This window comes from Nelusetta ayraudi, unplaced genomic scaffold (assembly GCF_046127955.1).
Source record: "Nelusetta ayraudi isolate G7.1 ecotype Tasmania unplaced genomic scaffold, CSIRO-AGI_Nayr_v1 ptg000135l, whole genome shotgun sequence".
Taxonomy (NCBI): Eukaryota; Metazoa; Chordata; class Actinopteri; order Tetraodontiformes; family Monacanthidae; genus Nelusetta; species Nelusetta ayraudi.
In genome coordinates, this window is record NW_027466185.1 from 11345602 (window position 1) to 11367007 (window position 21406).

At 41.7% G+C, this 21406-nt stretch overlaps 2 protein-coding genes across 3 annotated transcripts; one reads left to right on the forward strand and one right to left on the reverse strand.

Moving 5' to 3' along the window:
- Window positions 1–8179: 8179 nt before the first annotated feature.
- slc9a3.2 (solute carrier family 9 member A3, tandem duplicate 2) lies at window positions 8180–18140 on the forward strand. Its single transcript, XM_076011763.1, has 16 exons — window positions 8180–8672; window positions 12913–13215; window positions 13378–13538; window positions 14035–14113; window positions 14284–14461; window positions 14551–14771; window positions 14861–15063; window positions 15167–15256; window positions 15344–15414; window positions 15503–15632; window positions 15718–15863; window positions 15973–16093; window positions 16298–16471; window positions 16605–16659; window positions 16756–16833; window positions 17294–18140. Exons 1-16 carry the CDS (start codon window positions 8348–8350, stop codon window positions 17584–17586), a joined length of 2628 nt encoding a protein of 875 aa, XP_075867878.1. The 5' UTR covers window positions 8180–8347; the 3' UTR covers window positions 17587–18140.
- On the reverse strand, window positions 17983–21242 carry olah (oleoyl-ACP hydrolase). Of its 2 annotated transcripts, XM_076011766.1 has the most exons (7): window positions 21026–21242; window positions 20619–20675; window positions 20346–20484; window positions 20115–20214; window positions 19820–19989; window positions 19647–19729; window positions 17983–18416 (listed from the first exon to the last, which is right to left on the reverse strand). In XM_076011766.1, the coding sequence occupies exons 1-7, from the start codon at window positions 21099–21101 to the stop codon at window positions 18280–18282; spliced, it is 762 nt and encodes a 253-aa protein (XP_075867881.1). In that variant the 5' UTR covers window positions 21102–21242; the 3' UTR covers window positions 17983–18279. The 2 variants fall into 2 exon arrangements, with proteins under 2 accessions (XP_075867881.1, XP_075867882.1); XM_076011767.1 differs by having other exon boundaries at window positions 20619–21184.
- Window positions 21243–21406: the final 164 nt, after the last annotated feature.

Consider the following 21406-nt stretch of genomic DNA (forward strand, 5'->3'; position numbering starts at 1 on the left):
AATTTCTGGCACAACACCTGTCCTGGCGAACGTCATACGTCATGCCCCCAGAGCTACGGGCGCGCGCTGACGTGAAGAAGCGTGGCGAGAATGCCCTGCTGCTCACGTGACCAATGAACAGGTAAGCTAACAAAATTGTGATAGTGAAAATGTCTTTAAAGACTGACACGTCACTCCTTTTTAGCTGCACTGCAATGTTGTGTAAATATCTATATTTTATTTTATCTTTATTTCTTTATAATTGTTAGAATTCTCTTCTCTTTTTCACTACATTTTGTTGCTGTAATTATGCAAATGCCCCCAATGTGGGATTAATAAAGGGTTCTATTCTATTATATAGTGTAGCAATTCTGCGGTTGTTTTATTGTGTTGGGTCTTTTAAGTACTGTTAATGTTCGGAGAGTTTGTTAAGTACCTGAATGCACCTTGGAAGTTGGGCTGAATGTGAATGGCTGAAAGAGAAGAGTGGGCAGGACAGAGGTGAGAGGATGAGGAAGTCTGGTGTGTTTGTATATATATATATATATATATATATATATATATATATATATATATATATATATATATATATATGTGTATATATATATATATATACATATGTATATATATATATATATATATATATATATATATATATATATATATATATATATATATATATATATATATATATAAAATTCACAAACATTAGAATTTACACATAACAGGATACAAATTATACTTCGCACATGGACAAAGAAACAAAAGCAGTAATAGTAATAAAAAATAGATAAATGAAAGGCAAACAATAAGACAAACAATAAAAGAGAAAAACAACAACCAAACAAACAAACAAACAAACAAAAAACTGAGGACGCCAGGGATAGAGAGCAATTAGCTAAAATAAAGAGTGGGAACATAAATTCACAGTTTTCAATGCTTTCTTATTCTTAGCAACAGCTATTGACTGGAAAAATATCTGCAGTTCCTTCATCTAATATAATATAAATATAAATTTACAAATGTATTGTCATAATTTACGCTTATATATACATTTCCAAAACATGTGGGTGGAAGTCTGCGGTGTGCCGAGTGAGTGACAAGAGTCTAGAGAGGAGAGCAGCCGTATACTGTTTTCTGTGCCTTTTTCTTGTGTTCCATTTGGCGTGGTTACGGCCGACAGTCACCAGGGTTGATCAATAAAGCAGCCTGTGAAAGAAACTGCCATCTTCTTTTCACCGTTCGGCTAAACGCTACATTGGTGTCAGAAGTGGGATGAGGTCGCTGGGTGCTCACCTGCCATTAAAGGACGGTTTGAAAAGTTTGCCGCGCTCCGAGTGAAGGATGGAGTGTTGCAGAGAGCCTGGAAAAAGGACAAGTGGTAGGTGGTGGTTCCCAGGGCTCTCAGAGAATCAGTGCTAAAGGCCTGTCATGGAACAACAGGAGTGGGACATTTCGGAGTCCACAAAACCCTTCGTAGACTCCGGCAAAGTTTTTACTGGGGTCAGATCAGGAGGGACGTTGAAGACTTTTGCCGCCCCTGTGACCTCTGAGCAACGCACAAAGGTCCCAGGGATCAGTCATGCGCCCAGCTCCAGCAGCTGGCAGTAGGGGGCCCGATGGAGAGAGTAGCAGTGGACATAATGGGTCCGTTCCCACGCTCAGACAAGGGGAACAGTTATGTTTTGGTCGCTATGGACTATTTTACAAAATGGCCTGAGGCGTATGCCATACCGGATCAAGAAGCAGAAACAGCTGCTGACACGCTAGTCGAGGGCATGTTTTCCAGGTTTGGGGCAGCTGAGACTATCCACAGCGACCAAGGAAGAAACTTTGAGTCAGCTGTTTTCTCGGCCATGTGTAAGCTTCTAGGGATGCAAAAAACCTGGACCACACCTTCGCACCCACAGAGTGATGGACTTGTCGAAAGATTTAACAGAACTCTGGCAAAACAGCTTGGCATCCTCACTGCAGACATGCACCTCCCCTTCGTCATGCTAGCCTACAGGTCTGCTGTGCAGGATTCCACGTCATGCACACCAGCCCCGCTTATGTTGGGACAGGAGCTACGGAACCCGGCAGAGATGGTGTTTGGGACACCCCCAGATGCTCCAACTGTTCCGCCAGGACCCGAATACGCCTGGTGGCTCCATTATAGGATGGAGGCAGCCCATGCTTTTGCCCGGGACCAACTGCAGAAAGCGGGGGGTGAAGCAGAAAAGGAACTATGGCATGAGGGCCAAGGGAGGAGCCTTTGGGGCTGGTGACCTGGTCTGGGTGAATAGCCCAAGGAGGAAGAAGGGACGGTGCCCTAAGTTAGACTGTCACTGGGTGGGGCCGTGTGAGGTTTTGGAGAAGCTGGGGGAAGTGGTGTACACAGGCACGGGGGAGACGTGTGGTCCTCCACAGGGATAGGTTAGCCTTATATAGAGGTGATGCTCGTCCACACCAGCGCCTGGGACCCACAATGACCCCCTGGAGAAACAGAACAGCCACACCCCCAGGCTGATTGTCTGTTTCCCCTTCCAGCTCCCCACAAGCCCTCTCACCCCTAAACTCGCTCCCTATGCAGCAACAGGATGCGGCTGGGTCGCAGATACAACCCCTTGCGTTACCTACCAGGAGGCCCCAGAGACAGACCAGACCCCCAGGTTACCTCCGAGACTTTTTGTGTGATCCCTCGGGGCGAGGGATTCATTAAGGGGGGGGCCGTGTAGCAATTCTGCTGTGGTTTTATTGTGCTGTTAATGTTTGGAGAGTTTGTTATGTACCTGAATGCACCTTAGAGGTTGGGCTGAATGTGAATGGCTGAAAGAGAAGAGCGGGCGGGACAGAGGCGAGAGGAAGTCTGGTGTGGTGCGGTGTGCCAAGAGTGAGTGAGTGACGAGAGTCTAGAGAGGAGAGCAGCCGTACACTGTTTGCTGTGCCTTTTTCTTGCATTCCGTTTGGTGTGGTTACGGCCGACGGTAACCAGGGTTGATCAATAAAGCAGCCTGTGAAAGAAACTACCATCTTCTTTTCACCGTTCGGCTAAACGCTACAATATGTATATGATGTTAACCCACTGAAATGTAGACTGTATGTAGTAGCTGTATGTAGAATGTAAATGTAACTGTTTTTTTGTTTTTTTTAAATCAAATATGACGCTAAGCTATATAAGCGCAGACCATTTACCATGTAAACATTTTCATGGCATATACCTTTCTCAGTATGTAAGATGTGTTTGGCTTGTGTTCAGGAGGCTTTGTCGAGACTAGAGTCTTCGGTGGACCCTGAATTGGTTTAAACCTTTTAATGGTATTGTGCCCTTGATGACCCTCTAGAGGAGGATTCACTATCTCTCTTTAGTATCGTTGGCCTTAATTCTTAGAATATATAACTGATAACATTTTTATAGCTCTTATTTGTCACCTCCAAGAGGTATGAGTTCATGACTCAGGTAGTGTGAGTCATGAACATGTGCTGTATCTAGGGTAAATATCCAGTTTGTACCTGTTAACTCTGCCCTCTGCCCTCAGAGGAGGATGGATGGGTTATTGCGGAAGATAACTTTTGCTCTGCGTGTGCATATTGTTTGCTTCTCAAACATTATCACTGCTGTATGCCGCTGTACATTTATTATTATTATTATTATTTTTTACAGTTATTACAGTTATTGAGAAAGAAAAACTTGAATTATGCGTTTTGATAGTTTTTAAATGAATGCCGATTGACATTTGAGAAGTTCCTTGATTGACTTGTTTATTGTCATTTTTTATTTCATAGTGGAAGTTGCTGGCTGAGTTGCACACAGAATTTATTGGGAAGGAAATTTAAAAAATTAACTTGTTCTCAAGTTATTTCTTTGTAGGGTGCTAAAATCTCTATTTCAGTTTGATATCAGTACTCACACTGAAGGTCACCTCAGCGCTCTTGTCATGGGCCAATATTTCTGTGTTACATGTATTTAAACTGTAAACCTAACACCCGTCCTTCATCTTCTGTTATTTGACACTGTAAACATAACACAAGGCCGAAATGCTTCCAATGACTTTCACTTAATAACTACATTCACTTGCAAGCAGCCGAATGCAGACTGATCCTACTGTAAGCCTCTTCCATAGCTGTTACATGTTTTGAGTGAAAATATTAAAATAGATATGGAGAAATCTAATTTTTAAATACGTTTTGTCATCTTTCGTCAAATAAAATTTCTAAAATATTTTGCAGTCACAAAAATAAGTCAAGGTAAAGGGCAGAATCACTCATCAAGACAAGTATGCCTTGTCAGTCACCAAAGTATTATTATTGTATTGTATTGTGGCAAGTATTATCAATAGAACACAAAACATTAATATTCAATGGAATGAGGAAAACACCAGGTATTTCCAGCGTTGCCTGGCTTTTTACTGTAAGCAACATTTCCCTTCCTTTTAAAATCCTGGAATTCCCCTTTATCAATCTCAACAACTCCCATAGATAAGATTGCACTGTCAGTGGTCTATATAGGGACATACAGCGCTAAACATTGTCTGGGCTCTCAGTCTAATGTGACGTATTGTCCTTGTAATTCAATTCTTTCATTAATACCAGACATAACAAGTTAAAAACACTATAGCAATTAATATATGCCAAAAGAAATATAAACTCTTACATCAGGAACTTTGTGCCATCTTAAGGGCATTTCATCTGTTTTGACAAAAATATCCATGTATCATTTTGTATGTTTGTCATTTTGGTAGAGGAATTGACAGCTTTGTTTAGAATATTTAACTTTACTAATGTTATAACTTGTCATTTTTACCATTTTCATTTGGGGAAATATTCATTGCCCCCAATGCTCTGTTTGATGTCTAAGTAATTACATGACCAGCCATGAGTGTCGACCTCTTTTGTGCTAATCAACTAACGCTTAAACGCTTATGTTGCACAGCTTCGTGCTATTGTGCTTGAAATAAAATGACCGAGATTTTTAATGTATCTTAAAAATTTGTTGTACCGCAATTGTTTTGTTGGAGTAACTTTGCCAAACTGAAAACCTGATACCAGTTTGGTGTATTTGTTCAATTTGAATATTGCCCCATGGTAATTCTTTTATTTACACCAAAACCCTTTATCACAGTCTCATGCCAGCTTGATCACGCTGTTCCATCACACTTTGTGTTGGTGAATGACCTAACCGGTTCTATGTTGACTGTCACCCTCACAGACACCCTCTGGTCACTGCCGACCTTAGACAAAGGTGTCAGGTGTGTTCTAAGCTGGGGTGGCAATCAATGCAGAAGGCTTACTCATAAAATGTGAACAGAACTGCTGTGCAAACAGCTCTTCGTAATTCCACACTGGCGTCTCAAGGATTGAGCACCTCCAATAAAATGACTTGTTAAGTTTTTGTTATGGTCTGATGTGCAGAGTCTGATTTTTGTTAATATAGCTGTAGTCTGTTTTTCATTTTTGAGATAGCTCAATTATATCTGCAGATTGAAATTGAATGTAGTAAAAATTTGGGTCATGGTATTGGTCAGTATTTGGACAGTATTTAGGTCGCCTAATATTTAGCCGTCAGCTACTGCAGGTATGGAGAAATTTCAAATGGGTTTGGCCTATCTACAAAAACTGTTCAAGAAATAATTGTTTTCTTTTAAATTTCATCAGAGTCTGAGTCTGTCAGTCAATAGGACAGAGAGCAAAGTAGTTATTAAGAAAAATATTTGCTTAAGCATTGTCTTCCATGTTTGTCATTTGTCCTTAGGAAATTCTTTGCTATATTTTTTTGGAAACGTGCCAATTGCACATTTCCTCAATGCCCCAAGTTTGTCTCTCCGTGGTGGATGTTGGGGGTAGAGTGGGTGGGTGAAAAATCTTGTAGACTCCTTTCAGTGGGGAGGGGGCACTGACAGGTCAGTTTAATTTGTAACTTCAGGGATTGCGCATTAGCGGAAGGCAAAAGCATTGATCAGTGACCAATGGAAAAGAAACAGCACGTCCGAACTAAGGATCATTTGCAAGTCTATGTCATCTAAACACACCTGCATAGTGGCAGTGAAGGCTCAACACAGTCACTGTTGTGCAGTCTGGCGGAAGGAGGTGACAGGTCTGCTGTCTGCCACTCCTTTAATCGGTTGAAATGTTTGCATTATAATATTGAATGTTAAGTTAAATTGATTTCCAGATTGTCAGCTCGTAAAGCACATTATTTCAAAAATATGTATTTTAGACTCTTTGTCACAACGCTTTGTTGCAGCCATCGACTAAAATGAAGAAATTAAATACTGGTTGCACATAGTGCAAAGAAAGAAAAAATACTGGCAAAAGCTTCTATACCAAAATATAAAAACAGTCTAATTTCATCACATCAAGAAACTTGAAACGAAGCACCTGGCAAAAGTAGGTTAGTTCCCATTGTTCTATTGGACTGTTCAAACAGACATTTGGTCCCAAAACTGATGAGCCAGCTTCCGTGTGTATATTTTTAAAGTGTACTTGATTATAAACCAAAGTTTGATATTAACACTGAGCATATAAGCCCACTAGGCCGACATGTATCTGAGGAGGAAACTAGGCTTACTAGAACACCAGTAAGAAGATTTTGATTTACTTTCATAGCTAATTTAGACTAGTCTTTTATCTGTTGGTTCATTGGGCACACGTTTATTGCACACAAGCAGAGAGAGAGAGAGAGAGAGAGAGACACCTAGTTTCTTTATGTGAAGCTAGCAGGGTAAAATGAATCAAATGAATAATGAATGAATAAAAATGAATAAAATAAATCGAAATCTAATTGTACTAAAAAATATTTTAGTAAAATATTTTAAAATTATAATAACGAAGCGAAGGGGAAAATATAGTATATATAATATAGTTATATTTAAGAAAAACTAAGAAACCTTTATTTTGTTCACAAACGCTAACTCGGACACCTGTATGGCCGCTTTTTGATAAAAAGGAATTGCAAAGTAGGTTAATGTGTCAGATGATTAGAAATTGCGTCATTAGTAATTCATTAAGTTGATAAGTGTACGAATCCTACGTTAGTATATGGCCACACTAGGCAATAAGGTCAACCCTAGTGGGTTAGTTTTACTTTTTCTTTTTAGATATTGAATTATTTTTTCTTGTCATAAAGTTAGCAAGCAATTATGCAGAATTTTGCTATGTCACAATCCACTAATCAAAAGGGTGCAAAAGCACTTCACTCTCCCTTCTCAACCCATGCGAAACATGAGTTTCATGTTAATTTATATGAATATGTCATCACATGATATGGTACATATATAGTCACTAGATAATGTTTTTAGTTACAGTATAACAATAAAATTCTCATCCATCCATCCATCCATCCATCCATCCATTTTCAATATCCGCTTCTTCCTGAGCTCAGGGTCACGGGATAAAATTATCATGTTTTTGAAAAAAAAAAAATGGCCAAGTTTTTTGGCATGACAGCAATACAGGCTGCACATATAATGACCAGCCTGACAAAAGATACAATGATCTGTCACCATGCGCATAATTTATAATCTCCTCGTCCTTAGAACTGGTCATAGCAATATTTCTTTTTCTGTCGCCAGATGTCTCCTTGTACAGTGACTAACTCTGTTTATATCGCAGCTTTAGCACCACATTTTCAAAACAAAAGCACCAAAACAAAATGACCTCAGTCATTGTAGTACATTGAAGTACTGTCAGTTTTAATGTTGTTGCCTCACATTGAATGACTGGCGTCTCTACCCTGGTTCACTCTCTTTAATCTCGTTGTACTCCATGGGCCCTTTTGCAAGAATTTGTGAGAACACTTGGGTTGATTGTCTGGCAGGAACAAACCTGTCCCGGCTGGGTGGACAGTGTGTAAATAGCAGGGATTGCCTTCTCTCCAATAAAAGTTAGAGAATCATAAAAAATATTCTTGAAACTAATCATGTTAAGCGAGCAAAACGACATTGTGTCCCTTAAATCTTTGCTTTTGATGTGTAACTATTTAGATGCTGTATAAATGTAGATGCAATTAGCGGTAATTATCCCCCTTCGGTGCGACCACTAACTCTTTCTGAATATAAATCCAAATTCCAAAGAGCATTTGATGGGGATGAAAGGAGAGCATCAAGAGTCCTATTGAGTTAAGTGGTTGGACGAGCTGGTCTGGGTACAAAGTGGGAGGGGATACAAGGATGGGCTGACCTGGGCTGGGCCTCACCTGCGGGTAAAAGCCATGTGTGAAAGGGGAGAGGAGAGACAGGGGCCGAGATGTGGACATACTGGACACAAATTAAGCTCATAAATCAAGTCTGAGGTTGACCGTTACACTTGAGTCAGCCCGTGTTTGAGGACAGATTTTTTTTTAAACTTTATTTTATTTATTTTATTGTTTCTTTTACATTTATTTTCAACCATGGCAATCACTTGGCGGTTTGCACTTTGTCTCTGCATGTTGCTGCTGTTGTCCAGGAGTCCGAGTCTTGCCAGTGGGGACGCTGACCACGGCAGTATTGACCACAGCAGCAATGACCACAGCAGCACTGATAACGCCAGCACATCCAGCAGCAATCATGGAAACACGTCCAGCTTGGGTCATAATAATGCAGATGGTGGACATGATGGTGGACACGGAGGGTCGCCCATCACCACCCTGCCTATCGTGAGCTGGAAGTGGCACCATGTGGAGGGCCCTTATCTGGTGGCCCTGTGGATTTTGGTCTGCTGGATTTGCAAAATTGGTGAGTGCCCAACAAGTCTCTATTAGTCCCTAATGCCCCATTGGTTTAGCCTGAATAAGACTTTTTATTTTTCATCTTGAAACAACCTTCAAATGATAAATGCTCCAATAATCTCTATAGATCCCCTCAACGTAAAATATTCAGCATGGTGTTTTTGGCCTCTTCCAAACAGACTTAGCTTCACGTGGAGCCTTTCACATGTATGAAAGGGAAGAAAACAAGTTCCGCAGTAAGCTGGTTTCACGAAAACCACCGCAACTACCAACCCAAAACCATCAGTGAAAACTTGGCAGAGTAGGAAAGGTTTTGGGGGTATTCACTGTTGGAAAGTAGTCATTTTTAGTTGGCGGAAGGTTTTTTCATTTAATTTACAGAAATTGGCAATTTTTATATCAGCATTTTACAGTTAGTTCTCTTTGTTCATGATCAAATAACAGCGTATTAAAGTCAAATATATATGTTTCTATGTACCTATACATATATGTATCTAAGTTAAGTATTTACAATCTCCAACCAGCACAACTGCATTTAATACTTTTGGTTTTGGTTGCAGGTATGTCTGTACGTGGCGTTTACATTCACCACAACATTTGATTATCGACCACTCTGATAGAAATTTGCAACTTTGAACTTAGATGTGGCTTGACCTCTGCTGGCTCCGCCCCCCACGTGAAGCGTCAGTGCCTGCCGGGTCCTGCTGTCGCCCCACACCACAGACACTGGCACCCACGTCATGTATACACAACAGACCCAAATGGCTCACGCTGCTGTGGACAGCGTAAATGAACGAGCATGCTTCCGTGCATGGGTGTGTTTGTGTGCACCTCCACTGGTGTAAATACGGGGGCCGTGGTTGACACGATGTGATGCAGGAAATCACTGTTGATAGCCAAACAGCGGAATTAGACACAACTTGCTTACTCTTTTCAGTCGTTACAGTACATAAGTGCAGTGTGGCAGCATCAGCACTAATCCGCCGCTTAAGGCTGAAAATGGTACATCCGGGTTTGTCCTCATAGCAGCTTGAAAGGAAAGCTATTAACGATGCAAGGAAATACTGGTAGATTTGGCAGATATTACTGTCTCAGAGTTAATGGTACATTTATCCCATTTAGTTTGAGGAATAATAGGATTTTGACAAACAACAACCTTAAACAAGTCACCTACAGGAGGTCAACAGAACTAGTATGACACACTGAAAGGTTCACAAATTACCTCATTTAGAAGCATTTCTTTCCAGAATTGCATATTTGTTATTATTGTGTATATTGGTTCTTGTGTATTCATGTTTTTCCGATATTTGTTTTTCATCATCAATTGCCATGTTGCCACTAGTGAATAGTAATTAGTCCTCTGATAAATTATTGTGCAGACATAGACTTTGTGACTTTGATCCCGGCTCCCTTCTCTTGTTGCCCTTCCAGCCGTCTGTCTATTAGCTAATACCTTCTAAACACTGAACAACTTGCACATGTTACACTTGTTTCCCATTGAGAGACAGTTGCAGTCGCCGGATGGGGTCTCCAATGACACAGTCTTTGAGTGTAGTGACTGTGACCCCTGGTCTGAAAATGACCTTGACACGACCTGCCTCAAACTGTTTTGGAATTATTGAATAGTTTAAGCTAAAAGCCTGCCACTTTTAAGTGAGATATATTGGCCTATTAGTTCATAAGGCTGCACACAGGACGTCACGCTTGACGGTACAATTTGTGCAACTTAATGTTCTTGTGATGGCTATTTAGGGAGAACAACAACTAAAACACACAATCTCTGTCCCACAATATGTATTCGTCATTGGCCTAGTTGCCGTCGTTGAAGCACACAAATTATTGGATTGCCACACATTGGTTGCCAACTGCAGAATATTCTTGTCCCTTCCACAAAGCTTCGAGCAGAAAAAAATAGCCTCCACCTGTGTGATAGCTTACGTGTCAAATCATTAAACCAGTCTATTTTAGCAATGAGACTATTGTTCTGTTCCTGCTCAAACAGAGTTGGACTGTTGGACTGAAGGAAAAAAAGAAACTCTGTCTTGACTAAGCACTGATGGGAATCAGTTCAGCGTTTACAGCCAGATCGTGTCACGTTGCTCCCTCTTTGTTTAATAGGCCACTTGGCTCTCTTAAAGGAAGAATTGAAATTCTTCTGACTGTCAACAAGTCCAAAAACGTCCCACCAACTAAATACTTAATATTATAACAATGATATAATTTATAATTTACTGTCTATTTTGATTGTTGATGAAACAAAACTTTCTCAGTGAATAAAGTTGTTTTTGTTTTGCTTTAATGCATTTTCCATACAATGGGAAAGTGCTCTAACATCATATCGTTCTGAATAAACGTTTAAATCGGTAAGTGCAGCGTCTCTAATGGGAGTTCTCTTTTTATTTCCTAAGAGTAAGAGGATAATTAACCTAATCTTCAAGTACTACGATGACCCGGGTGACCTGGAGGACTGAGAACCTTGACAGACATTAGTCACTTAGGTTTTTTCAGGATATCTGCCTTATTTTTCTTGAGTAAAGATTCCTGGAGTCTTTAACCAGGATTGAGTAACATTGGTATCAATTATTACTGAGCGCCAGGCTGTGAGAAGAAGTTCAGCAGAAAAGTTCCTAAATTCGTAAACAGTTTGTGAGCATGACCAGTGTCCGCTGTGATACTCACAAACTCACCGCCCCCCCACACCCTCCCACCCCCAACACACACACACACACACACACGAATGCATCACAATAAACCCATAGTAGAAGGGACATAAAAAAGGCAATTGGAGGTTATAATCAGAGAGCTTTGTAAAGCTATCATGCTTTGTAAAACGTGACTTTTTCCCTCACCCTTTTTGTTTCCTCCTCAATTATCAGATCTGATCACACCCAGCAGTCAACAGAGATAACACGCTGCATTGACGGTATAAATGCTGCGCTCTGCACGCTTTTGAGTAAAGTGCTTCGGTGCTGCTACAAACGTGATCGCAAATTAGACGGAAGAAGCACCAACATAAAAAAGGGAGCCTGTCAAACCAACTTGTAGGTCTTTGCTTTTTGCGACTTGACTTCAGAGATTGACTATCCTCACGGCAAAGCAAAGTCAAATGCAGCAGTGTAGATTAGTCTCCATGTGGCTTTTGGGGTCAGCGCTGGTGATCTACCTGGCCTCCAGCGTCGCAGGGGTCGGCGAGGTTGTAGTGCGAACGGGCCAAGGGTCTCATCCGGGGCCTTCGGAGCCCCAGTCAAACTCCACGGACAGTGTGCTTGACCACGAGTCCATTATCACAGGAATAGCTGTGGTGTCCTATGAGTGGCAGCATGTGTCGTCACCTTTTCTTGTTACCCTGTGGATATTGGTTGCTGGTCTGGGTAAAATGGGTATGTAACAAAGATTTTTGAATTTTTTTTTTTTTTTCATGAAATATGAAATGTGTCTTAGAAAGGTCAGCATGGGCTTCCTGTTACTAAACAGTCTTCTTTTTTTAAACAGTCATGTTGTATATAAGGAGTATTGACTTGTTCATTAACGTGAAAGGAGCCGTTTGCTAGTCTGCAGTTGGAACACAGATATTTACATGTGTGTAGATTAAAGTGTAAAAATTAGAAAATGAATACTTCAGTAGTAGTTTAACGACACCAGTATTTGGTATTTTTATTCAAAGTATTATTTTCTAAGTTATCCATTTCCAGAATGTGACATTTTAAAGCCTCCATGGTCTATCAGGTTTTATTAAATAGGTCATTACTTTTTAATAATTCACTTGACGGACCATGAACTGAATTGAGCACAAGCAGGTCTCAAGTTGTGCTGAGTGATTTCAAACCTTTTTTGTGCTGCTCAGTGTTGGTTAATTATATGCCGAGGGCGAAAAAAGCAGCACTTTTCTTAGTCAAGTGCAACAGTTGATCATTTGCAATTTTTGCAACCTGACAAACATAGGATTTATGGTTTAGCTACGGAAGACTGCATTTCCAACACATGCGTACACCTGCAGTCACTTCTGTTTATTATTTACTGAAAGCTTTTCTTCTTTTTATGGTGCTTTTTACTTCATTAGTGGGAGACAATAAACGACTTTGTGTGTGTATTTTTTTATGATCTGATACTGGATTTCTTCCCTCTTCCCAAATGTGTGCATCATCCGTCATATTTTTCCCAAAGGGACAATAAAGTTTATCTTATCGTTGAATTGAATGAATTGAATGTCTGTCTGATGTCTAAGGAAAACCACTCTCTTCTTGCAGTCATCGAAGCCAACCACCACGTGACCAGCGTGGTCCCGGAGAGCGCCCTGCTCATCTGCTTCGGCTTCCTCTTGGGTGGGATCATTTGGGCGGCAGACCACGTGCCGACCTTCACCTTGACCCCGACTGTCTTCTTCTTCTACCTGCTGCCTCAAATCATCCTGGATGCGGGTTACTCCATGCCCAACAAGCTCTTCTTCAGCAACATGGGCGCCATCCTGGTCTACGCCGTAATTGGCACCTGCTGGAATGCGGCCTCTGTGGGCCTGTCACTGTGGGGGTGTCACATGGGGGGAGCCATGGGTAAGAGCAAATGTTTGAATCTTGTCAAAAAGTTTCCCCGTTGGCTTTGATAGACTTTTTAGAAGCAGGAGGAATTTGGAGATAAAGTGTGATTTCTTCCATGTCAAGCTGGTCTGGTTGAGAGTTGCTGCACTGCCTTAAAACTGCCTCTGTCTGCAACAGGGGACCTGGACATCGGTCTGCTGCAATATCTTCTCTTCGGCAGTCTCATCGCCGCCGTCGACCCTGTTGCTGTCATTGCTGTGTTTGAACAGGTCCACGTCAACGAGGTCCTCTTCATCTTGGTGTTCGGAGAGTCGCTGCTCAATGACGGCGTCACTGTGGTGAGTGCCCCTCCCCCCACACCCCATGCTGCCAGCGCTTATCCTGCACCTTTTGATGTTAGCCAAACATGGGAGTTTGCAGAGGCATTCATCACTGAAAAATCCACTCAGCAGACATGGCGTGTCAAAAAAAAGAAGAAGAAGCAAACATTGCGCTCATCAAAGGGAATATCCTCAGCCTGACTGAGCACTTCTCACCTGGTCATCTTCTCATTGTCTAAGTTTAACTTTGAAACATGCCCCACTGTGGGATCAATAAAGGTTTTCTTCTTCTTCCCTAAAGCACTGATAAAACATGCAGGCTTTAGTCTCCGGGATGCAAGAAACATATGGTTAAACTGTGTTGGTGGTGGGAAGTAGAATAAAGGGTCTAAAAATGATCTGCAGAAAAAAAGAAAAGAAACTGTACAAGAATTTCTGATGATTTGATTTGCAAACCTAACTACAGCATGTTTAATGCACCCACTAATATGATTCTCTATTTGTTTTTCCTCAGGTGCTTTTCAATGTATTCGAAGCCTTTGTGTCACTGGGCGGACCACGTATAAATGCTGTTGAAATCGTGAAAGGAATCGGTAAGTAGCGATGTTCATTAATGGGAAGAAGGTTGAAGAACATAACTGCATGTGTTGCTTTACGCAGATGCCCAGGAAATAACCAATAGACAACTCTAACAACAGATGCGTTGACTGAATATCTAACCTGGTCACTCAACACTCGACATCATGTGCTTTTGTTTCACTAGTTTCCTTCTTTGTGGTGGCGTTTGGTGGCTCTCTTCTTGGCTTTGTGTTTGGAATCCTGATTTCTCTTGTGACCCGGTGCACTAAGAACATCCAGATCATCGAGCCGGGCTTCGTCTTCATTTTGGGATACCTCTCCTACCTCACGGCAGAGATGCTCTCCCTGTCTGCCATTCTCTCGTAAGCGCCCCATCGATGACACACAAGACATGGATTGATGCCTTTAAAGTAATGGAAGATCAAGATTTTTTTTTTGTCCATCTACGCAGAATTGTCTTCTGTGGTATGTGCTGCCAGAAGTACATTAACTCCAACATGGATGAGAAGTCCGTCACCACAGTCAGATACGTCATGAAGGTCTTGGCCAACGGATCAGAAACCATGGTGTTTGTGTTCCTCGGCATCTCGGCCATCGACTCATCAATCTGGGTGTGGAATACGGGCTTCATCCTCCTCACGCTGCTCTTCATCTTTGTGTACAGAATCATCGGTGAGATCTTTATCATGTGCCGTAAAACAGCCTTTATAGGATCTCGGAGGTCACGACACAGATCATGAACGTATGTTTGGCCACCGCAGGTGTCTTTGTTCTGACCTGGATCCTGAACAAGTTCAGGCTGGTTCCCCTGGAGTTCATAGATCAGGTGATAATGAGCTATGGTGGCCTGCGGGGAGCTGTGGCGTACGGCCTGGCGACCATGCTGAATGGAAGCAAGATCAAGGAGAAGAATCTGATGGTGTGCACCACTCTGATCGTCGTGTACTTCACTGTTATCCTGCAGGTAACGTGCCCGTCTGGTTTCTTTGTTCAGTTACCGCTTTGGTTCATTTATATTTTAAATCTCTCCGACCATACCAAAGACTTTGCTTTCCATTCTGTTTCAGGGAATTACAATGAAACCTCTGGTGAAGTGGCTGAAAGTCAAGCGTGCCACTGTGGGTGACCTCTCATTGATAGAGAAAGTGCAAAACAAGGTCAGGTTCGACGGCAAACTGATATGGTGCAATTAGTGCCAGACAATAGTTAAACTTTGACCCACTGACCCCTTTTGTTCCCTTCAGATGTTTGATCACATGCTTGTGGCTATCGAGGACATATCAGGCCAGATAGGACATAACTACATGAGAGACAAGTGTGTAAAAATAAGGCAACCAATTTAATGGGTCAAATGGTAATGACCTAAAGACGCACTTAACTTCTAACTCCTCAACTCTCTAAAGATGGAATCACTTTGAGGAGAAGTGGATGTCGAGATTCCTGATGAAGCCGTCGGCGAGGAAGAAGCGTGACCACGTCTTCAGCGTCTTCCATCAGCTGAACCTCAAGGACGCCATGAACTACGTGGCTGACGTGAGACTTTTTTCTTTTTTCTTTTTTGTCGTACGAGTGCTCCAAAAATGTATATATAGTTACTAATTTGGGTGGCATGTTTCAGGGTGAGCGCAGAGGCTCTCTGGAGTTTGTCCGCAATGAAAGGGCTATTGTTGACTTTAAGAAAAAGTTTGGCATTGACCATCACGAAGTCATCCCTCACATAATGCCCGATGCATCAGAAGCACACGTTTCAGCGTCTGACATGAGGTGAGCAGGCGCTTATCTACTGTTTGTCCATCTGCTCGTCCGCTTAGCACGAGAGACTCCATATAGACTTGGACATTTGTGATAACAATGTGTTTTTTCCCTGCTACAGAAGGGACCCAGTGCCATCAGTGAGCCTTGAAATGTTCGAGAATCTTGCTGGCATGAGGGAGACTGAGGATATACACTCTCACCACCTGTTGCAGCAGCATCTGTACAAGAGCAGGAAACAAGTGAGCATTTTCATCTACACAGTTACGCACTACATATATAACATAAAAGAAGAGACTCAAAGGAGACCAAATACATAAAAAAGGAAAAACACATGATTTAGGGTGTTGTTTTAAGCTTCGCTCTGTGCTTATATTTATAATGTATAATTCTCTGAGGACCAATTTAACGTCTGACACCATTTCCCACTTATCTGTGATTTCTAGCACCGGCACAGATACAGTCGGAGTCATTTCGACGTCAACAGGGATCACAATGAGGTGCAGGAGATCTTCCAGAGGACCATGAGGAGCCGCCTGGAGTCCTTCAAATCTGCTAAGATGGGCGTGGCTCAGCCGAAACACATTACCAAGCACTCAAAGAAAGAAACACAGACCAAGGTCAAAGCCACACTTATTCGGCAGTGTTATGGTTAAATACTAAATACTTAATTAGTAGCCACCAGAAGACAGCTTTTTTTTTTATCAGTTAATATTTAGTTGTTAATTTTAAGTATTTTTTCTCCCTCTGTAGATACCAAATGGAAAATCATCAGAAAAAAGTAAAAACTATAATTCTGCAGATGAAGGTTTGTATTAGTGATGGTTGAAACAACATATAATTATGTAACAAAAAATGTCATGCCTTTTTTTGTATTTATAATAATGTCCATTTTTTTTTCTAGATTTTGAGTTCTCAGAAGCAGACAGCACCTCTGCCTCAGGAAACTCATTCCCCTTGAGGGTCACCTACAGAACAGGAGGTGAAAATAATCCACTGTGCTGTCCAGTTATCACTGTACTCTATCTATCTATCTATCTATCTATCTATCTATCTATCTGTCTGTCTATCAAATCTATCTGTCTGTCTATCTATCTATCTAATGATTAGATATAGATTAGATTCTAATCTATCTGTCTATCTATTTAATCTATCTATCTGTCTGTCTGTCTGTCTGTCTGTCTGTCTATCTAATCAGTCTGTAATATTTAAAGAAGTAGGCCGCCTGTACCACTGCAATTCTGGTGGAAACTGATTGGAACAGTGTCTTGTGGTGGGCTGGCATAAGTCACAGTTAAAATTGAGTCTAATTTTTCTCTGTTCACCTAGTGCTTTAGGGACCTGTTGTTGGTATGTCAGAGGGACTGAACTAGATGAGGCAGATGCAGTTCTAAACTCCCAACTCTTAATCACCAGCAACTGACTTCCTCTCTTTCACCCAGCTGGCATAGAGAACCCAGCCTTCATGCAAGACCAGGATCCCATGGCCCAGCTGCAGATCCCTCCGTGGCTGGCGGAGGCCGAGCTGGAGAGCAGCACAGTGGCTCCCTCAGAGCGGGCCCAGCTGAGCCTTCCATGGACGCCCAGCAACCTGCGTCGTCTGGCTCCCCTTCGCATCAGCACTCGCTCCACCGACTCCTACGCCCCTAACGCACAGCGGAGGGACGAGCAGCAGCTGCCGCCACCTCTGTCCCCTCCACCGCCGCCACCTCACAGTGATGACAGCCACCTGTAGCACCACCCTGCCTCATTTTTGTCTGCCTTTAACATGGCTTTCAAAGACTCAGTGCTGTACATTAGGCTTTGCGCCGTCCACTCCCAAAACACATTTTATTTTCTGCGACACCGATTATTTGTAGTTTGTAGTTTCAAAGCAAACTATTCACAGTCATTTTTTGCTCTACGTTTCATTGAACAGAAAGGAAAGTTAGAGGTCTATGTGGACAGTTACTAGCACGTGTTGTACATTGTCACACTGTCAGACAATAAGACACTGGTCAACTCTTGAAGAAGAATTATTTTGTACCTGAATGTGATGGAGAGCCATGTTTTGTTAATGTAAATATTTGACTTGTGTTGTTCATAAGATACTATTTTGATGTGGCCAGCCCTGTAATTGTATAAAAAAAAATTCTTGTCCTTTTTATCTCAAAAAATTATGAAGGAAGAGCACAGTAAACATTTGCACAAGTGGGCAGTTTCATTTAATTTCTGAACCTCTGGCAAAGAACACTGACATTAACATCTTTTCAACTTTGTGCATTTACAAATAAAATTATACAAAAAGAATCTGCACCGAGTGTTAATTCAAGCATAAGCTCTTTTACTTACAATAGCTCTTGTTTCTAATTCGTAAAAGTAATATAAAAAATTTGCTATAAAATTGAAAAGCAAACAGAGTTCCATTACATAAAGTAATTGTCTATAATTAATCCATTTCTGATGTTTCTAGGTGCTTTGTGATCAGATCTAATAAAATCTTCTCATTTTCAGGGTCTTTCAGGTAAAAATGTGAGCCATCAAGCATCCTAATGTCGAAGTCTCCTGAAGTCATGCTTTTCCAAGCTGTTGACAAATCACAAAAAATATTATAACACTGACAAACTGAGCAACAACAGGAACATTTTTTGCAGCCCCACTTGAGACTTGTATGCCGATAAAAGGCTCCTTCAATGCCAAACTATCTTAGCACCCCCTGGTGGAAAAGTTAATTAATTCATTCCATCTCTATGCTCCACTTTCTCCTGCACTGAGGGGTAGATCCACAAAGCGTTTGCACGGCTTTTGCGCCAGAAAAAAGAGTTTGCGCTCGTGTCCGCACGCAGTTTGACAGACGCAAACACCGCAAACCAAAACCAGGCGCAGCTTCTGTCTGTCCAGGTGTTTCTTGCTTCTGAGTGAAACTTTCCTCTCTGAAAAGCCTGAAATATATATATGGCTCCCCAAATCTTATATGAAGATAGGCACAGACTACAGTATATATGCCAATATTTTAGATAGGCTACTGTTATGTATTTAGTTAAGTAAATAGAACTATATAGGAGTGACCCACTAGGGGGAGCTATTGGATTAGGATTAAGCGTGTGGACTTCTAGAGTCAGCGCTTGAGTGGTTGTTGTTGCTTGCGCTCTCGTCAGCGTTGTTTTGACTTGGTTCCAGTTCCGTGTTATTAAAGCTCATTTATCTCCCTACAATACTCGTCATTCCTATATAAGTAGCGGAAATAATAGCTATGAAAAATACAAATGGTACTCAGGTGTTAACGCGTCTTGACTTTCTTTCCATTATGGCAGCAGTCTTGGTAAGACGGAGGAGGCATCGTAATGCCAGGCGCGCACAGGAGCGCGTTTATCCTATAGCAGAGTTTCACTGTCAAACACATGCACTCACCAACAACCTTTGGCGCAAACTGCTCTCAGGTTGCCAGACCGCAACATTCGCACCTGTTTTCAGGTGCCGCATTCGTGGGCGTGTTTACACACACACACACACACACACACACACACACACACACACACACACACACACACACACACTCAAATGTTTCCAATTTGCCTTGCATGCACGTAGTTGAACTGTGTGCGGAAGCCAGAGTGGAGAGTTTTGTGATTGTTAATTAAGTGCAGTTTTAGGTTCTTAACTTTGGCCTTTTCATTTGCGTTCTGAATCATTCGGTTGTAAAATGTCAAAATGATTTGAAACAGTCAAGACTGACAATTCAGCTCTGATCATCAAACATCTCTGTCAAATTTGATACAAGATATATTGTGATGATATTGTTAGTAAAGCACTGACCCTGTAAGTCGTGAGGAATGTCATTCTTTCCGTCAAAACATGTGACTGGGCAAGACAGGAGTGGGCTCTCTGGTTTGTCACACCTGCATGAGAAGTCAACAAGTCTACTTGTAGCCTGAACCACGAAGATTTGGTTAAAACAGACAAAGTTATTGACAAAGTTGTCAGCCAACCCGTAGTTCTCCACGACATGCAGGTCAGCCTTCAGAGCCGGGAGGAACAACTTCATGACCTCAGGGTTTGCCAGCAGCTCTGGTGGAGTTCCTCCAATTGAACTCATCCATTTGAGAAAATCTTCATCGGATAAGTTGCTTCTCTTTGGGGCATTGATGCGCATCTCAGACTAGACACAGACATAGATTATATCATTACGGCCAAACTAAAGTCAATTTTGAAATTTTAAGTTTTGCACTGAGTTTCCCTAGGGTATAAAAACTGACAGTGTGGTGATGTGATACATGAACTCACGTAAGGTGCAGAGGCACCAGACAGGAAAATATGAACTGGTTCAAGATTGTAGAGTTTTTTCAGAGTATCTGCCACAGCAAAACTGGTGAAGGCGCCAAAACTAAAACAGATGAAGACGTATGGATTATACGAGAATTGTTCAACAGCAATGGAAAAATCTGAACAACTACAGCATAAAACGCAATAACAATATCAATTACACAGTTAAGGGTAGCGGTGCTGGCATTTCACCTGTGGCCAAACAGGGCAAATGGCTTCTCTTTTAGTTCTGGCAACAACACGCCAACAACTTCATCCACAATCTGCTGCATATTCTGAAAGAAGGGCTCTTTGGCCCGACTCTCTCTGCCAGGGAGTTTGACAGCAAACACTGGAAAAGAGCGCGTATTTACGCCGTTTAAATATTAAAACAATTTTATTTCCATCTCACTGTCAAGTGCAGCTGCTTCGTGCATTTAAATGCACAAAACGCAAACATTTCCCACATCTTCAATGTGTGTTTACCTTCGACAGAGCTGCTGAGGACGTTTCCCCAGCGGGCATAGTGAATGGACCCTCCACCTGCCCAGGGGAAACATATCAGCCGGGTCACAGCATCTGGCCTCTTCTTGAAACAGTTTATCACCTTTTCCATCGCGAGTCGACTGTAAATCGGATATTACTCTTCCTCTGTATGGCGACAACTCTTTTTCTTAACAAATGCCACGTCCAAGGCTGTGGCTCAGCTAATACAGAAATGATGGGAATATTGAATAATATTGCTAAATTCCTAGCTATAATTGCCATCTGTATTTCTCATACTGAAGTAGAAGACTTCCTGGATATTTTTCTTCGGTGGTTTATGGAAGTTTGGAAACATGAAATGAGCTTGCAGAGACATCTACAGTTTGGACACGGTAACGCCAATTTACTCATTTCATCCAGCAACACGCTTTGTTTCCAAAGTGATATAAACGAAACGCTTTCATTTGTGATGTTTCCTGTCATTTACTGACAGGACGAGAATTATCAGAAACATGACGCAATTAGTTGGGGAGAAACTTTGACGGAAGTGACGATTACTGAATGGTTGGTATTTCCTGAAGGGTTTCCCTCGGCGAACTGTAGGAGGAGGGAGGGACAGCTCCGTCAAGCTAGATGAATTATAATAGCATAATACCGGAAATGTTCCACCTCTATTCAGGATAATAATGTGAACCCAGTTATGCTGGTGTTGAAACGACACTCGCACAGCTTGCTGTTGGCTTGTTCTTTTATTTTGAAGACCATACAGGAAACGTTAGATTTCGAAA